At 39.7% G+C, this 17581-nt stretch overlaps 1 protein-coding gene across 1 annotated transcript in view; it reads left to right on the plus strand.

Annotated features, from left to right (window-relative positions):
* Positions 1-17581, plus strand: part of TNIP3 (TNFAIP3 interacting protein 3) — an 81206-nt gene that overhangs the window by 41732 nt on the left and 21893 nt on the right. Inside the window, exons 4-6 of the mRNA XM_087723989.1 lie at positions 7433-7507; positions 10407-10472; positions 11398-11529. Coding sequence (XP_087580115.1) covers positions 7433-7507; positions 10407-10472; positions 11398-11529 — 273 coding nt within the window. The remainder of the gene's footprint in view (positions 1-7432; positions 7508-10406; positions 10473-11397; positions 11530-17581) is intronic.

Raw genomic sequence — 17581 nt, forward strand, 5'->3', positions numbered from 1 at the left:
TATGGGGGTGTTTCTCTATTTTGATGGCTTCCATAATTATTCTCTTGTTGAAGTGTTCTGTTTTGGAAATCAATTTCATGTCCTGTTGCTTTAAGGTGCTGGAAAAGGGAGGAAGTTTTTTCTTTTTTTCTGACTGCATTCTTGTGTTCTGTGATGCATGCATTTATTCTCCTATTAGTTTGTCCAATGTATGTGGCAGGGCAGATTTTGCGTGGTATTTCGTAGACTCCTTGGTTTTCTAGCTGGATCTTGTCTTTGGGGTTTCTTAAGATGTTGGCTATTTTTTGGTCAGTGCTGAAGGCTATCTTGATATTGTCCTTGTGGAGAATTTTGTTGATTTTATCTGTGGTGCCTTTGATGTAAGGGAGGAGGGTGATGCCGTTGTACTGTTCTGTGTCTTGGTTCTTGGGGGGAGTTTCCCTTTGGATTCGGTTGGTAATTGTTTTTCTTTGGAATACCTTGGAGATTAATATGTTTGTAAGAGTATGTAATTCAGTTTTCAGGTGGTCTTTGTCGGCTAGGCGTTTGGTTCTGGAGATGAGGGTCTTGGCTATAGAGTTGATCTGTGCAGGGTGGTGATGGGATTGTAGTAGAGGTTGTGTGTTTTTTTTTCTGGTAGATGGTTTGTCCTAGGGAGCCATTGGGTTTTTTGTAGTTAGGACATCCAGAAAGGAAAGTTGTTTGTTTGCTTCTATTTCTATAGTGAATTGTATTTTGGGATGTAGCTGTTGAGATGTGTGAGGAAGTTGTCCAGTTTTTCTTTTCCGTGTGGCCAAATCACGAAAGTGTCATTAACATATCTAAGCCAGAGTTTGGGTTTGTGTTCAGATTTTCTAAGACTTTAGTTTCAAAATGTTCCATGTATAAGTTTGCAATGACGGGTGGGAGGGGTGATCCCATGGGTGCTCCTTCTATCTGTTTGTATCTTTGTCCATTATGGATGAAGTATGTGTTGGTTAGGCAGTGGTTGGTCAGGTCCAGGATGTGTTGTATTTGTTCTGGATAGCTGTCAAGGCTTCTTTTATAGGCACTTGTGTGAAGAGGGATATGACATCAAAGCTCACGAGTAGTCGCTGGGTTGTAGGTTTTGTTTCTTTATTGTTTCTATGAAGTGGAGTGAGTTTTGTACGTGTGAGGTGATGGATTCTGTGTAGGGTTCAAGTTGTTTGGCGAGGAATTTGGCAAGATTCTGTAGAGGTGAGCCTATGGAGCTGACTATGGGTCTGAGTGGTGTTCCTTCTTTGTGTATCTTGGAGAGGCCATAGAGTTTGAGGCATCTGGATGATTTCTCTCTGAGGATGATTCTTTGCTGGATCTCTTCACTGATGGGAGAGGCTTTTATTTTGGATTTGGTGCTTTTTTCCAGGTAGGTGGTGGGATCTGTGTTTAGAGGTTTGTAAGTGGGGTCTTGGAGTAGGTTGGATAGTTTGACTTGGTAGTCAGACATGTTCATCACCACTGTGGCATTGCCTGGGTGATTGGTGGGGTTTATTTGTTGACTAGGGCTGGTTTCCAGATGTCTGGTAGGTGGGAGGTATCATCATGCTTATTCATGTTGTTGGGGTGTTTCTCTATTTCTTAAGATGTTGACTATTTTTTGGTTAGTGCCGAAGGCATTCTTGATATTGTGGTTGTGGAGAATTTTGCTGATTTTATCTGTGGTGCCTTTGATGTAAGGGAGGAGGGTGATGTCATTATCCTGTTCTGTGTCTCGGTTCTTGGGGGGTGTCTCCTTTTGGATTAGGTTGGTAATTTGTGTCTTCGGAATCCATTGGAAATTAATATATTTGTGAGAGTGTGTAATTCAGTTTTAGCCAACATCTTGAGAAACCCCAAAGAAAAGATCCAGCTAGAAAACCAAGGAGTCTATGAAATACCATGCAAAATCTGCCCAGCCACATACATTCGACAAACTAATAGGAGAATAAATGCAAGCATCGCAAAAAACAAGAACGCAGTCAGAAAAGAAGAAAAATCTTCCTTTCCTTTCCTTCCTATTCCTTAAAGCAATAGGACATGAAATTGATTTTTTTTATATTTATATTTTTATTAATTTTACATTTAAAACAATGCAGTACCGCGAAGTCGAAGTGACCATACGTTCACATTATATACAGCTAGTCTCAACCATTAACAATTAGCCTACTAAATACATTGTCTCTCCTTCTGTCCAATCACAATATATACAGTTTGTTCCAGTCTTGTCACCTTGTCTTATACCAGTCATAAAATCTGTTCCAACTTCAAAATATTCTGATTCCCCTTTATTTTTAAGTTCAAGAGTGAGCCTATCTGCCAAGGTGTGAGCCAAGGTGGCGCAGTGGTTAAATGCAGCACTGCAGGCTACTGCTAGATCAGCAGGTCAGCGGTTCAAATCTCACCGGCTCAGGGTTGACTCAGCCTTCCATCCTTCCGAGGTGGGTAAAATGAGGACCCAGATTGTTGGGGGCAATATGCTGACTCTCTGTAAACCGCTTAGAGAGGCCTGAAAGGCCTATGAAGCGGTATATAAGTCTACTGCTATTGCTATTGCTATTTCGCACAGGCCAACACTTTTCTGATTATATCTAGCTCTGGTGGGGTATTTTCTTTTTTCCAATATTGTGCATAAGTTATACGCGCCGCAGTTAGTACATGTATAATTAAATAAAGTGTATCTTTCTTAAACCCCTCCGGTATTATACCTAGGCGAAAAATTTCCGGTTTAAACAAGATTTGGTCTCCCACCATTTGTTCTAACCATGATTGAATCATTTTCCAATATTTTTTTTGCCTCATTGCATGTCCACCACATATGATAAAAAGTGCCTGGTGTTTTTTTATACTTCCAACAATTTGGGGCCAGATTTTTAAACATTTTAGAGAGCCGTGCTGGGGGGAGATGCCATCTGTAGAACATCTTATAGAGATTTTCTTTATACGCCGTAGCCATTGTTAGTTTCTGATTAAGTATCCAAAGTTTTTCCCACTTAGCCAATTCCACATTGTAACTGAAATTTTTCGCCCAGGCGACCATAGGTTCTTTGACATGTTCCTTCTCTAGCTTGTATTCCAACAAAAATCTATACAACACTTTGATCAGCCTGTTTTCTGTCTGTATCAAAAGTTTATCTAATGTTGTGTAATCTTTGACAATACTTTCCTTCTTCCTATCCTGTGCAAACCTTGACTGTATCTGTAAATAAGACCACCATTCTACTTGTACCCCTTGTGATGTCAAGTCTAATCTAGTTTTGATCTCCCCCTGTCTGTTCAATAACTCTTTATATGTAACTATATTTTCCATATTAATTAAATTTGGATGTATGTATGCTTCCATCGTAGATAGCCAAATGGGTATTTTGGTGTAGTGGTCGTGTTTAATTTTGCTCCATATTAATAACAGAGACTGTCTGATATAATGTCTACTGAAATATTTATGTGCAGGTCCTTTTTCATACCAAAGGAAGGCATGCCATTCTACTTGGAGGTCATGGCATTTCAATTTTAGTAATCTTTTATTTCTCAACATTATCCATTCTCTTAGCCATGTTAGAGTGGCCATAGTATAATAAACTTCCCAATCCGGTACGCCAAATCCTCCTTTTTCTTTAGTGTCTTGCATAGCCTTGAGTTTTATTCTTGGTTTTCTTCCCTGCCAAATAAATTTCGAAACCAGTTGATTCAAATCCTTAAAAAAACTTTTCTCTAATTTAATGGGAATATTCTGAAATAGGAAAAGAAATTTTGGTAATACTTTCATTTTTATGACTGCAATCCTACCCATCAGGGACAGTTGTAGGTTTTTCCACCTTTCTAAGTCTTTCTTAGTTTTATTAATCAAATTAGTATAGTTATCTTCTTTGATGGTCACACACCTCGCAGATAAATGTAGACCAAGATATTTGACTTTTTTGACAGTTTGGATACCCAATTTCTTCATTAACTCCTCTTTCGCTTTTGATGTCATATTTTTAACCAACATTTTGGTCTTAGTCATATTTATCTTTAAACTCGCTATTTCCCCATACTCTGTGAATTCCTCAATAAGTTTCATACCAGACTTTATAGGATCCTCTAACACAAACACTAGATCATCCGCAAAAGCCTGTAACCTAAATTGTTCCTTTTTGATTTCTAGCCCCTTTATCTGTTCCTCTTTACGTACATTCCTGGCTAAAACTTCTAAGGTTAATATAAACAGCAGCGGGGATAGGGGACAACCTTGTCTTGTACCTTTCTGGATTGCTATACTTTGCGTTAATTCACCATTAATTATTACTTTGGCTTTTTGATTTGTGTATATTGCTCTAATCGTGTTTATAAATTTATCCCCAAATTCCATGTGTTCCAATTGTTGATGCAAAAATTCCCAGTTGACATTATCGAATGTCTTTTGGGAATCGCAAAAAAATAGTGTAACCTGTTTTTCATTATGCACTTCATAATATTCAAGAATGTTCAGCATAATTCTCATATTGTTTTTAATTTGTCTTCTGAGGAAGAATCCATTTTGATCTGTGTGGATGAATGATATAAGGAATTTTTTCAGCTGTTCTGCTATTATTAGAGCAAAAATTTTGTAATCTGCATTTAGCAGTGAGATTGGTCTGTAATTTTGTATAAACATCTGGTCTGTGTCCACCTTAGGTAATAATACAATATTAGCCTCCATCCATGATAACGGTGTCTTCGCCTCTTTCAACACAGCATTATAAACTTCCAACAGCGTTGGAACAAGCACATCCTGGAATTCTTTATATATTTCCGCTGGCAGCCCATCTGGCCCTGCAGCTTTATTATTCTTTTGTCTTATTATTCATTATTTCTGATGTTTTAAGAGCCGAGGTGGCGCAGTGGTTAAATGCAGCACTGCAGGCTACTTCAGCTGACTGCAGTTCTGCAGTTCAGCTGTTCAAATCTCACCGGCTCAGAGTTGACTCAGCCTTCCATCCTTCCGAGGTGGGTAAAATGAGGACCCGGATTGTTGTTGGTGGCAATATGCTGACTCTGTAAACCGCTTAGAGAGGGCTGAAAGCCCTATGAAGCGGTATATAAGTCTAACTGCTATTGCTATTGCTATAATGTCTTCATTGAGCATATCCTTTATTTCCTCTGGTATCTTTGGCAGATCTGACTTTTCCAGATATTGTAATATTCCTTCCTTTGTATAGTCTCGGTTTTCTCTATATAATTGTTCATAGAACTCTTGGGTAATCCTTTTCTTTTTTTCTAGTTGATAGCAGATCTCGCCTTTTTCATCTTGTAATTTATTGATCCAAATATCTTGCTTTTGATTCTTCAGCCTATAGGATAGCCACCATCCCGGTTTATTTGCATTCTCAAAGAAATTTTGTTTTGCTTTTTTTATAGACTGTGCCAATTTTGCTTTTTCAAATATAGCCAATTCATGTTTGATCAATTCCATACTTCCTTTTATACTTCTATTTTGTGGTTTCTTTTGAAGTTCACTCTCTAAATTTCTATACCTTTCTTTCAACTCTCTTATTTTTTGATTCTCAATTTTTTTCTTCCTAGCTGTAGCCGATATTGTGACCCCTCTTACAATGCCTTAGTTGTATCTTTCTGCGTGGATGTGTGGTGGTGACATCCTGTGTGGCTCTTGTGAGTGTGGGTCTGGTGTCATTGCTCATGTTAGGGACTCGTTTGTCAATAATGACAATGACACCAGACCCACACTCACAAGAGCCACACAGGAGGTCACCACCACACATCCACGCAGAAAGCAGACTAAAACCCACACTGATGATGAGGCACGACCAAGGACCAGAAGCCAGACCGCAACTGCACCATTAGGCACTTTAAACCCCTTCAATCCTCACATGAAACACAAACCCCCAACCAATCAGAACACACCTCCACTCAACCAGAACACAGCCAAGCTCCCACCCAATCAGCTCAAACCCCCACTGGCAGTTAAAAGGAAGAAACAGCCGAGATCTCACATTGCTCCTGGAAGCACGAAGCCAAGCAAACAAGCCTGAAGATGACGAATGAGACTTCGTCGAAACGTCGCCAAGACACTTCCAATTTTACGCGGGAGAAAACCCGAATAACCAAAGACCTACATACTAACACCTGCGAAAACCTCAGAAATATATATATATATATACTGGAAACACCAAACCTGAAGTAGTCAGCAGCAGCCTGAAGATGACGAATGTGACTTCGTCGAAACGTCGCCAAGACATCTCCAATTCTACACGGGAGAAAACCTGAAATAGACATATATATATATATATTATATATATAGTTACAACCCCTGGTATGCCCAAATATGGGAGGAAGATCACTACTTCCATTCTCTGTCCTTCGGCTCGTCACAAGAGACCAGACAGACAGAAACCCAATATTTTTACTGTTGCTTTTTTTTAACATTTGTTGTATTTGTGCTGATAAATAAATAAAGGGAGACTAGTATAGATCTATTTCAAGCTATTTAGCTCTCATCAGCTAGCCATACCCTTACTGGGAATTGAACCTGTGCTGTATTGCATCTTAGGCAGATGTGTTAACCACTAAGCCACAGAGTTTGACTCCTTATCAGCCAAGCCAGGTGAAAGGTATCTATTTAGAGTTACAACCCCCGGTATGCCCAAATATGGGAGGAAGATCACTACTTCCATTCTCTGTCCTTCGGCTCGTCACAAGAGACCAGACAGACAGAAACCCAATATTTTTACTGTTGCCTTTTTGTTTAGTAGTTAGTGGTTTGCTTAGTGGTTAACACATCTGCCTAAGATGCAATACAGCACAGGTTCGGTTCCCAGTAAGGGTATGGCTAGCTGATGAGAGCTAAATTGCTTGAAATAGGTCTATACTAGTCTCCCTTTATTTATTTATCAGCACAAATACAACATACACACACACACACACACATATATATTCTACCAATATTTATAGAAAGACAGCAGCTCCGATCATGCTTTGCTCGCACAATCACCAAGCTGAAGGCACCACCCTGAAGATGGCGAGTGGGATCTCGTCGACACATCGCCAAGATACTCTCAATCGTACACGGGAAAACACCTGAATACGCCGAGACCTGCATATGTTGCTGTCTGAAAGTAAATCTGTTTCAACAAATTAGTTTCCAAGTACCCAATCAGATCAATATGTTAGCCTAATTATAGCTTCTAACTTTCTATAACGATAGAAAAAATAAAAATAAAATATTCTAACACAGAATATATCATATTCTACCATAACAAACTTCAGATATTAAACACTTGCAATGTGATATTTCACAAAATAGAAAGACCATGGGAAGAAACTTCAAGGAGAACCTAATTTACATTGAAACAATATCTAATATTCAGACTGATACATTGTTTACATTATTTAGCTGCAAATCTAGACTGGTATCTATTTTTATTTTACTTTAGGTCAATGTAAATAGATTTCTTTTCAACTGAATAATTTTGTTTTGTAGTGTATATTGACAAAGAACTTAACAGATACGCCACTGCAACAAAAAATTATATCATTAGAAAAGCAGAAGCAGGAGGTAAGATGAAGCAATTTTTTTTTGGACTTTGAACCTAAATTATTAAGATTCTCTAAAACACAGTTTTTACACTATTTCATGGCTTTGTCTACATGGAAGGAGAAGTACACATGAAAAAACAATAATAAAACTGCATAGCAGATTTCTTGATGATTTATTCTAACGATACTAGTTTGCTTGTGGGTTGCCAGAAAAGCAAGCCAAGCAGATCAGGACCTAACAGTGCATTGCTGGATGCCAATGAAGGTAATGTGCAATCCAACAGTTACATTTGAGAATTTCTTTCAGACTCACCAAATTGTTTATGCAATAGTTGCCAGATCTTGTGTGACTTCATGTTATATTTTTCTACAAATGAGATGCTGAAGGAGCAATCAAATAATTCCTACAAGAAGAAAAAAGGAAGAAATGTAAATAGCCCCGTGTAGATACATACAGAACTCTCTAAAATCCTGATGAGAAAATAGGAACATGAATAAGAAATGAAACATGTAGACAAAAAAATATATCCAGAAACTTTAGGAATATAGCTTGTATCAGACTAAAGCACAAATTAAGTGGCAGAGGGGTGGGGTGGGTGGGTTGGAAAAGATAGCAAAAATATAAAAAAATTTTTTTTTAGAGAAATAGAGAAAAAACAATCCCCAAAACCCAATGACAGTGTTTCATTTCACATTTCAAGGAGAAAGTGTTGAATTGAAGAATCATATAGAAGAATGAGATAGCCGAACTTGTTAACATCTACTATATTTGGCACCTGTCTTTTAGGAAAATGCTCAATCAAGCTTTCCCCAGGTATTTTGAGTTGCAACTCCTAGAATTCTTACTGGGAACCCTGCAGGTTATAGAACAGGAGAGCCAATTTGGTATAACAGTTAAGGTGCTGGCCTAAAAACTAGGATATTGTGAGTTCTAGTTCCGTTTTAGGCATGAAATCCAGCTGGGTGATTTTGGTCCAAACACTCTCTTTCAGCCCAACAGACAGAGTTGTAGGAAAAATAAGACAAAGGAGTATTAGGTATGTTCACCTCTTGAGTTACTTATAAAATAATAAAGTCAGGATTAAAATCTCGGAAATAAATAAACATATCTGCAGACTGACAGATTAGGAAGTATGGTCTAGGTATATAAATTTATATATAATATACTTCTCATTTTCCATGTGTTATTCACAACATTTTGTTTTGATAAACTTATAGTTATATGATTTTTTTCCCCATATAATTTTAGTGGTACAAACTTTTACATTTTTTGCATGTAGGAAATTATAGCTATGTTTAACTTTGTCTTATGCATGGACTATATCAAGCATGTGGCTAAAAATTAGATATCAGCATAATATTACCACATTGTGCGTAATGGAAACACATTATACAAGCAGCAAATACATATAATATTTAAAGCTGCTTGTTTGAAACTCCTGTTGGATATTTTTACATGGGTGGTATAATGAACATTTGGACATATTTTTGTAACATTCCCCCTTTTAAACACAAGTTTCTAGTATTAATTTACAGATCGTTTTTTTTTTAAAAGTCATTAATAGAGACATTTTGCATGCACTTCCTCAAATATGTTTTATTTGTATACATTTTCTCTGATAGAATAGAAAAATAAATAATAATTATGTTTCAATGTGCACATTATTCGGGAGCTATGAATTACTGTAGGTTGATTTGTATTAAATATGCAATGAAGTCTTTTTGCCTGTGATACTAATTCTGCATATTAAAATACACAGAGTAATTATAACATGATACCAAGGAGCTGGAGAAAAGCTAATGCTATATTATGAAATAATTTTCAGAGATGTAAAGGATCCTGCACATCTTGGAAATTCCCACAGGCAGCTTGAGTTGAGAGTTTAGTGCAGTGAATTTTGCCACAGTATAATATTGACTCATCTGCCACACCCAAACTATTATCTTGCCTGGCACTTATATTTATTCATATTCATTTCTGAATTACAGAGTAGATTAAATATTCTTAAGACATCTGTACAACAGTGTAAACAGCCATTAATTGTACAGGTAGAGTCCTTGACTTACAAGAGTTCATTTAGTGACTGTTCAAAGTTACAATGCCACTGAAAAAAGTGACTTGCAGCATCCCCATAGTTATGTGATCAAAATTCAGACACTTGGCAACTGACTCATATTTATGATGATGCAGTGTCCTGAGGTCATGTGATCACCTTTTGTAACCTTTTGACAATGGGGAAGCCAGATTTGTCAATGGGGAAGCCAGATTTGTCAATGGGGAAGCCAGATTTGTTTAACAAATCAATGTCAATGGGGAAGCCAGATTTGTTTAACAACCATGTTACTGACTTAACAACTACAGTGATTGATTCACTTAACAACTATGGCAAGAAATGGGGCAAAAGTCAATCATGAAATGGTGCAAAAGTCATTTAACAACTGTCTCACTTAGTAACAGAAATTTTGAGCTAAATTGTGGTCATAAGTTGAGGACTATAAAAAAAGGTTGGAGAAAGATAGACTCCATAAAGCTTTAAATGTTTGAGATATCCATAGTTTATAAACTACATATTTTTCCTATCTTCTCTAAAACTAAGCTGGTAATATTTATAGCTAAAGCCTAGACTAAATGTAAAATCTCAATATCGCCTACACTACTGTTATATATGTATATATCTATACATACATACAAAAATACATACATACATATTTCTGTGTGTACATACATACACATATACATTTTATAGAAGAGTTTTATGCCAACTATATTTGAAAAACTGCTTTATATTTAATATAATAATGAAAAGGAATGTAAAACCCACAATAGCATAGCAGTTTAAAGATTATATGGTAAAATAGGGTACATTATTTCAATATAATGTGAAAATATTGTACTAACTATTGCTTAATCGTTTCAGCTTTTGTCAGTGAACAATCAATGGGATCAACATTTCAGGCGGATGAAACAGCATTATGAAAAAAAGGTAAAACAACAATGCATTTTTGTTTCAAAGTATGATCTATTTTCTACAATGTGTAGTTATTTTTCTTTAACTTTAATAGCAATAGCACTTATAATTATATACCACTTCACAGTGCTTTATAGCCCTTTCTAAGCAGTTTACAGAATCAGCATATTGTCCTCAACAATCTAAAACAAAGCAGAAAAGAAAAAATAGTATTGCAGAACACATGAAAGTATGAGTATAATCCTTAAAACTAAATGAAAATTGTCAGCTATTATTTTGCTATAAAATATGCAAAAAAAATCATTGATTGGGAATATTCATAATTAATAGGGACAACGGGTAAGCACAAGTCTTGGACTGGGATCATGGAAACTCAGATACAGGCTCCCGTTCTCCTTGGAGCTCATTGACTGATTTTAGGTCAGTCATATAATCTTTCAGACCAGTGATGGGATTCAAAATTTTTTACTACCGGTTCTGTGGACATGTCTTGGTAGGCGTGGCAGGGGAAGGATACTGTAAAATCTCCATTCCCTCCCAACTCCATGGGAAGGATACTGCAACATCTCCATACATTTAATATTAGGGTATATTTATACTGTAAACATTCAAGAATTGAAGTAGAGATGCAGTTTGTGGAGTTTTGTGACTGTCATATTGTCAGTTGTACATAAGCTTGTCTCTGTGATATTAGTTGATTATTATATCTTGATCTAGTTTCCCAGATCTTGACTAAAATACATTTTATTGCCAGTGATTTCCTTTACATTTTTGAGCAGACTGTTGTGTTTTCCAATTGCTGCTTCCTGATAGAACATCTTAGGATAAAAGATTCATTTCTTCAGTCACCTTGTAGGGAAGATGCATGGTACAAAAACAAATAAACAACCAAATAAATGTATAGATATATCTTACAATATAGTTTTGTATCATGCTGCAGATCACGGAAATGAAAGCTAAACTGGAAAGTGTGCAGAAGATTGTCAGGAATCTTGAACAAGAAAGATATCAAACACAGGAAGAGTGCAAAAGACTGGGAGACTTCATGAGAAGCCGATTAGCGCAGGAAATGGTAGGAGAACTGGGTGTGTGTCAATGCTTTATTAGGCCTGGTTTCTACTGTTCATTGTTTGAGTGTTTGTGTTAAAATGTGCATCTTGCTTAGTTGAAAAGTGACTGCTGTCAGGCCTGCAATTATATTCCTTTTAGAATTTTCTGCCACACTTTCTCTTATTTCATTATGCTGTTTCTTTAAGTTGTTAGAGTCTGGATGGGAGCAAACAAGTTGGCACTCAATCCAGACAAGACCGAGTGGCTTCTGATGTTCCCTCCCAAAGATTGTCCAACTGTTCCATCTCTCAGGCTGGGGGGTGAAATTATACGCCCCTCAGAGAGGGTTCGCAATTTGGGAGTCCTCCTGGACCCACAGCTGACTCTAGAACACCATCTGTCAGCTGTGACCAGGGGGACCTTTGCCCAGGTTCGCATGGTGCACCAATTGCGACCCTACCTGGATCGGGAGGCCCTTCAGACAGTCACTCACGCCCTTGTGACCTCAAGACTGGATTATTGTAATGCGCTCTACATGGGGCTGCCCTTGAAGAGTGTTCGAAGACTCCAATTAGTCCAGAATGCAGCTGTGCGAGCGATTGTGGGTGCACCAAGGTACACCCACGTTACACCTATCCTCCGTGAGCTGCACTGGCTACCTATTAGTCTCCGAATCCGCTTCAAGGTGCTGGTCGCTACCTATAAAGCCCTACATGGCATTGGACCTGGGTACCTGAGAGACCGCCTCCTGCCGATTACCTCTCTCAGATCAATTAGATTGCACAGGTTGGGTCTCCTCCGGATTCCATCTGCCAGCCAATGTCGGCTGGCGACTTCCCGGGGAAGAGCCTTCTCTGTTGCAGCTCCGGCCCTCTGGAACGAGCTCCCTGTTGAGATCCGGATCCTTACTACCCTCCCGGCCTTCCGCAAAGCCACCAAGTCCTGGCTGTTCCAGCAGGCTGGGGGGAGCTGAGAAGCATCTACCTCCACAGAAATTGTGAATGTTGGTTTTGTTTTTAATATGTTGTCTTTGTCTTGTTCCCCCTTTTTCCTTGTCTTTTGTGAGCCGCCCGGAGTCCTCCGGGAGTGGGCGGCATACAAGACAAATAAATAATAATAATAATAATAATAATAATAATAATAATAATAATAATAATAATAGTAGTCAATGGGAGGGAGGAATAGAAGGAGTAGGATTGTGGAATGTATTATTTTCATTCTTTAATAGAAGCCAAGGTCATCCTTTGTCTCTGCGCTTTCACACCTGACCGGAAGCAGCTGGGTGGAGACGCCAGCATTGAAGAAGAAGATTGGACCATGTGATGAACTGTGGGTGTGGGGACAAGATCATGAACTTTTAACTGGGTGGGATTCTGATGTAACTTCCAGAGTTGGAATCCCACAGCACGATGCCAACATGCCTGCTTTATTAAATTGGAACTTTAAGCATAGTTTTGCCTTCGACTCTGATTTAATTCTGCATGGTATTTGGAACGCTGACATTATTCCAACTCTGCCTTCAAAATAAATCACCAGCACCCCTCCCTCAAAGGGGGGCTGGTGAGGGTGGCTGTTTTCCTAGCACTGAACCACCCGGTCAGTGTAAAATATCAGTGAACAATTAGGAGAAAGCCTTTTGCGATAAGAAGCTGAGATGAGATGTCTCTCTACAAATCTTCAAAGGTGAAGCAGTTTCGCTTTTAAAATGTATTGCCACTGGCAAGAAGCCCAGCCTGTGGAGGATGGAAAGTAAATGAATGAAGGAGCTTAATCTCAACTCATCTAGGAGATGGCTAGAAGATTTGATGAATGGAGATCCCAGACCATTTCAGACAACTAAACGTGAGTGCATGCTCCCCCTCCTTCCCTCCAGCCAAGGCTTGGAAAAAACCCTGGAGTGGAGATTTTGACTCCTTCCAAACAGGGATATTTGAAATGAGCCCTGCAACTGAGTTGAAGACAGAATCCCTAGGAAGATGGGATTTTCAACTCAGCCAGCAAGAAGGGATTTGGCAAGCATCCTTCACTTGCTAGCCACCAGAAATTGGGCTGCAACTAGTGGATGAAGCACCACTAAATTGGGCTTTCTTCCCAGAGTATGGATGGTTAAGATTCCAGTGGGCACCTCCAGGACCATCAACATGGAAAAATCCCCCAAGGCAGCAGAGGGGCCCTTGGGCCAGAAATCCTCCAAGGCAGCAGAAGGGCCCTTGGCACATTCATTTCATTTCATTTATTGAATTTCTAGGCCGCCCAATCCCGAAGGACTCACATAAACCCCCCTAACCAGCCATCATTGGGTGAACTGCAACCTGTGAATCAGGCACCCTCAGGATGGGTCTTAATCCCAGGTCATGGATGGAGGGGATTCCAATTGGTACCTGCCCTTCCTCAGCAGATGGCACCATGGCAGACAACTGGGCAGTGGCCAACCAAGGGATTGACTTCCCCACTGGTTCCAGGCTCCCCTGCAATGCCCCAAAAGGTTCTTGCCCAACCTTCCTACAGAGAAAGGTTCTCAACAATGGAAGAAGGGATTACAAAGGGCAAGCTACAGAATGGATGGTGGAAAAATGTGATGAGGCGATTCCTAAGTTTAGAGATGTAACTAGGTCCCTTTCCTCGTGGGAGCCAATAAAATGCCACCTTTGCTGTCAACTTGACCACAAAGCATCAGAGTGCTTGGCTCCAGTCCCATTGCCACAAATGTGCACACCAACCGCCACAGCGGAAAAGAGAAGGCCCCAGATACCACCACAAAAGAGTCATCTGGGCCAACAACCTCTAGAAGAGGATCCCCAACTTAAGGTGACGAAGAGTCCTACCAAGGGGGAGGCCTCAGAGGAGGAAAAAGGTAACCAACCTCTAGAAGAGGATCCCCAACTTAAGGTGACAAAGAGTCCTACCAAGGGGGAGGCCTCGGAGGAGAAAAAAAGTGAACACCCTCTGGAAGAGGATCTCCAACTTAAGGTGACAAAGAGTCCTACCAAGTGGGAGGCCTCGGAGGAGGAAAATGCTGAAGATGACCCAATGGTGAATGCACCCATCCGCCCCTTCTCCCTCCAAGTCAACCTCCAAGTGCCTAAGACGGGGTTGGAGGGGGAAGTTGTAGCAGTTGTGAGCACCAGTTGTGCTCGATGCTTAATCAGCACGTCGATTGTCAAGCAACTAGGCATAAGCACAAGAGCTCTAGCCTGTCCCATTCGGGTTGAGCAGGTAGATGGAATGCTAATTGGAGGGACCCAACCCACGCTAGTAACTGAACTGGTGAAGTTACAAGTGGGCCGCCACTGCGAGCTTCTCAGATTCATTGTTGCTCCAGAGATGCCGGAGAAAATAATCTTGGGGCTTGCATGGCTTGACAGGTGGAAGCCTACAATAAAGTGGGAAGACAGTGGTAGGAAATTGATGATTGTGGATGAGCCAATACCACCGATGGAGAAAAAGGGCCAGCCAGGGATGATTGAATCCAAGAGCCCAGAACCTGCAGCAGAGACAAAAACCCCAACTGTCCAACAAGAACCCAAAAACTTGTTGGGGGATGTTTTGTCAAGAAAACCGCAGCATAATAGTAATGGAAGCCAGGATAAGCTGATGGCAGCTATGAAATTGGCGCTCCCAACAGACCAGTCTGAACTGCTACAACAAGTGGCCAGCCCTAACAGACCATGGGAAGAGTCACAATGGACTTCATCGTGCAACTCCCAGACAGCAGTGGAAACAGAGTAATCTGGACAGTTATGGACTTGCTCAGAGTTGCCGTCCACAAAGAAACTAACAAAAATGTTTGTGAAACACATTTATCGCCTGCACGGATTGCCCAAGAGGATCATTTCAGACCGCGGAGTCCAGTTCACAGCCAAGTTCTGGAGCCAGGTCCTGAGATCCATTGGGTCCACACAAGAACTGAGCTCAGAGGCTCATCCCAGCAGAGGTTCATCCCAGAGAGAGCCAATGCGGTAGTGGAACAATACATCCGGTGTTTTGTGGACTATCAGCAAGACAGATGGTCAGACTTGCTACCCTTCGCCGAAGTGGCATACAACAATGCGGTTCACAGCAGCACTGGATTTACTCCTTTCCAGATTACCAATGCCTTCGCTGCCTAGAGAAACTCCCTCCTCCATGACTTTGAATGAATGGATGGACATACTAAAGAAAGGTTGGGGGAATACGAAGAAGGTTCTAGCAGATGCAGCAGAAGCCTACAAGAAGCAAGCTGAGAAACACCGCTCGCTCCAGTACCCCTTTCATGTGGGGGACAAAGTTTTTGTGTCTACCAAATACTTAAGATTAGGAATGCCTAGCAAGGAATTTGATCAAAAATTTCTAGGTCCATTCCCAATAGTGAAATAGTTAACTCATTTACAGTTCAGCTGAGTCTACCCAGAAGTCTAGGGAAATTTGGCCTGGAATTTCATTGTAGCTTGTTGAAACCAGTAATTGGGTCTAGCATAAGAACATCCACCCAAACTTTCTCTCCTCCTAACCAGATAGAAGGGGAAACACAATCTGAGGTGGAAAAGATTATAGACTCTAGGTTGAATAGGGATTGTTTACAGTATTTAGTGCAATGGAAGGGTTACCCTTTGTCTGAAGACACTTGGGTGAAAAGCTGGAACTTAAAAGTGGAAAAGTTAGTAGAACAATTCCACAAGAAGTTTCCCGATAAGCCAAAGGGTCCCCTAGGGGTGAAAGTAGGTGGTTAAATTTGTATATGTTAACTTTTATGTTATTCTCTTTTCAGGAAACGTTTTTCTTCTAAGGAGAGGCCACCTGTCAGGCCTGCAATTATATTCCTTTTAGAATTTTGGCCTGCCACACTTTCTCTTATTTCATTATGCTGTTTCTTTAAGTATAGTCGATGGGAGGGGGGAATAGAAGGAGTAGGATTGTGGAATGTATTATTTTCATTCTTTACTAGACGCCAAGGTCATCCTTTGTCTTCGCACTTTCACACCTGACCGGAAGCAGCTGGGTGGAGACACCAGCGTGGAAGAAGAAGAGTGGACCATGTGATGGACTGTGGGTGTGGGGACAAGATCATGAACTTTTAGCTGGGTGGGATTCTGATGTAACTTCCAGAGTTGGAATCCCACAGCACGATGCCAACATGCCTGCTTTATTAAATTGGAACTTTAAGCATAGTTTTGCCTTCGACTCTGATTTAATTCTTCATGGTATTTGGAACACTGACAACTGAAATAGCAAGGAGTTACCTTTCACTTGGTAGCTATTGACAAAAGAAAACAAGATTTACATTTGTTGAGCTGTCATTGAGAAATACTTTCACTGTTCTTTTTAATTCAAGAAACTGGGTTAACTTTGCTTTCTTCCTCATAAAATAGTTTTCAAGTAGGACCAACAAGATAAAGTTTTATAGGCCTAGAACACAGTTGTCAGGCCCTTTAATGGCGTCCCCTTGTACAGTTTCATTAAACTTTTTAAAAGAGTTTTAAAAAATCTGCATGTTAAAATTTGTTTAGATCAGTATTTCTCAACCTAGGCAACTTTAAGATGTGTGTACGCTAATTCACAGAATTCCCCACTCAAGAATTCTGGAGAGTGAAGTCCACATAGCCTAACATAGCCTAACCTTAGGGGTGTCAAACTAGCAGCCTGCAGGCCAGATGCATCACCCACAGGCTACACCCACCTCAGCTCCATGAATGGGGAAAATGTCATGAAACATCACGTGCTGACAACATGACACGGTGAGTTTGACACCTGTGATGTAAAGTGAAGAAACAAAAACATGCTGTATTTCTGTGGTCTGGGAAAGAATCAGTCTATATAATATACTCAATTTACATTAAAGAGTTAGCTCTTTTAGATCATGTTATTTTTTTAATTATTAAATTATCAGCTGCTCAAGTCTATCAGATTACAAGTAATATACTGACAATTGACCTTATAAAATTTAGTAACAACAGAATCAATCAATCAATTGATCCCTTGATTTTATTGTTTGCCCATCTGTCCTAATGGATGTGATCAAACCTATACAAAAGTTCCCAAACCTTAATGAAATACATTAAAATTACAAAATGCTTCTAGGTGTTCGCTAATTCGTT

This window comes from Thamnophis sirtalis, unplaced genomic scaffold (genome assembly GCF_051295495.1).
Source record: "Thamnophis sirtalis isolate CommonGarterSnake01/CBP01778 unplaced genomic scaffold, rThaSir2_p1.2 scaffold_10, whole genome shotgun sequence".
Lineage (NCBI taxonomy): Eukaryota > Metazoa > Chordata > Lepidosauria > Squamata > Natricidae > Thamnophis > Thamnophis sirtalis.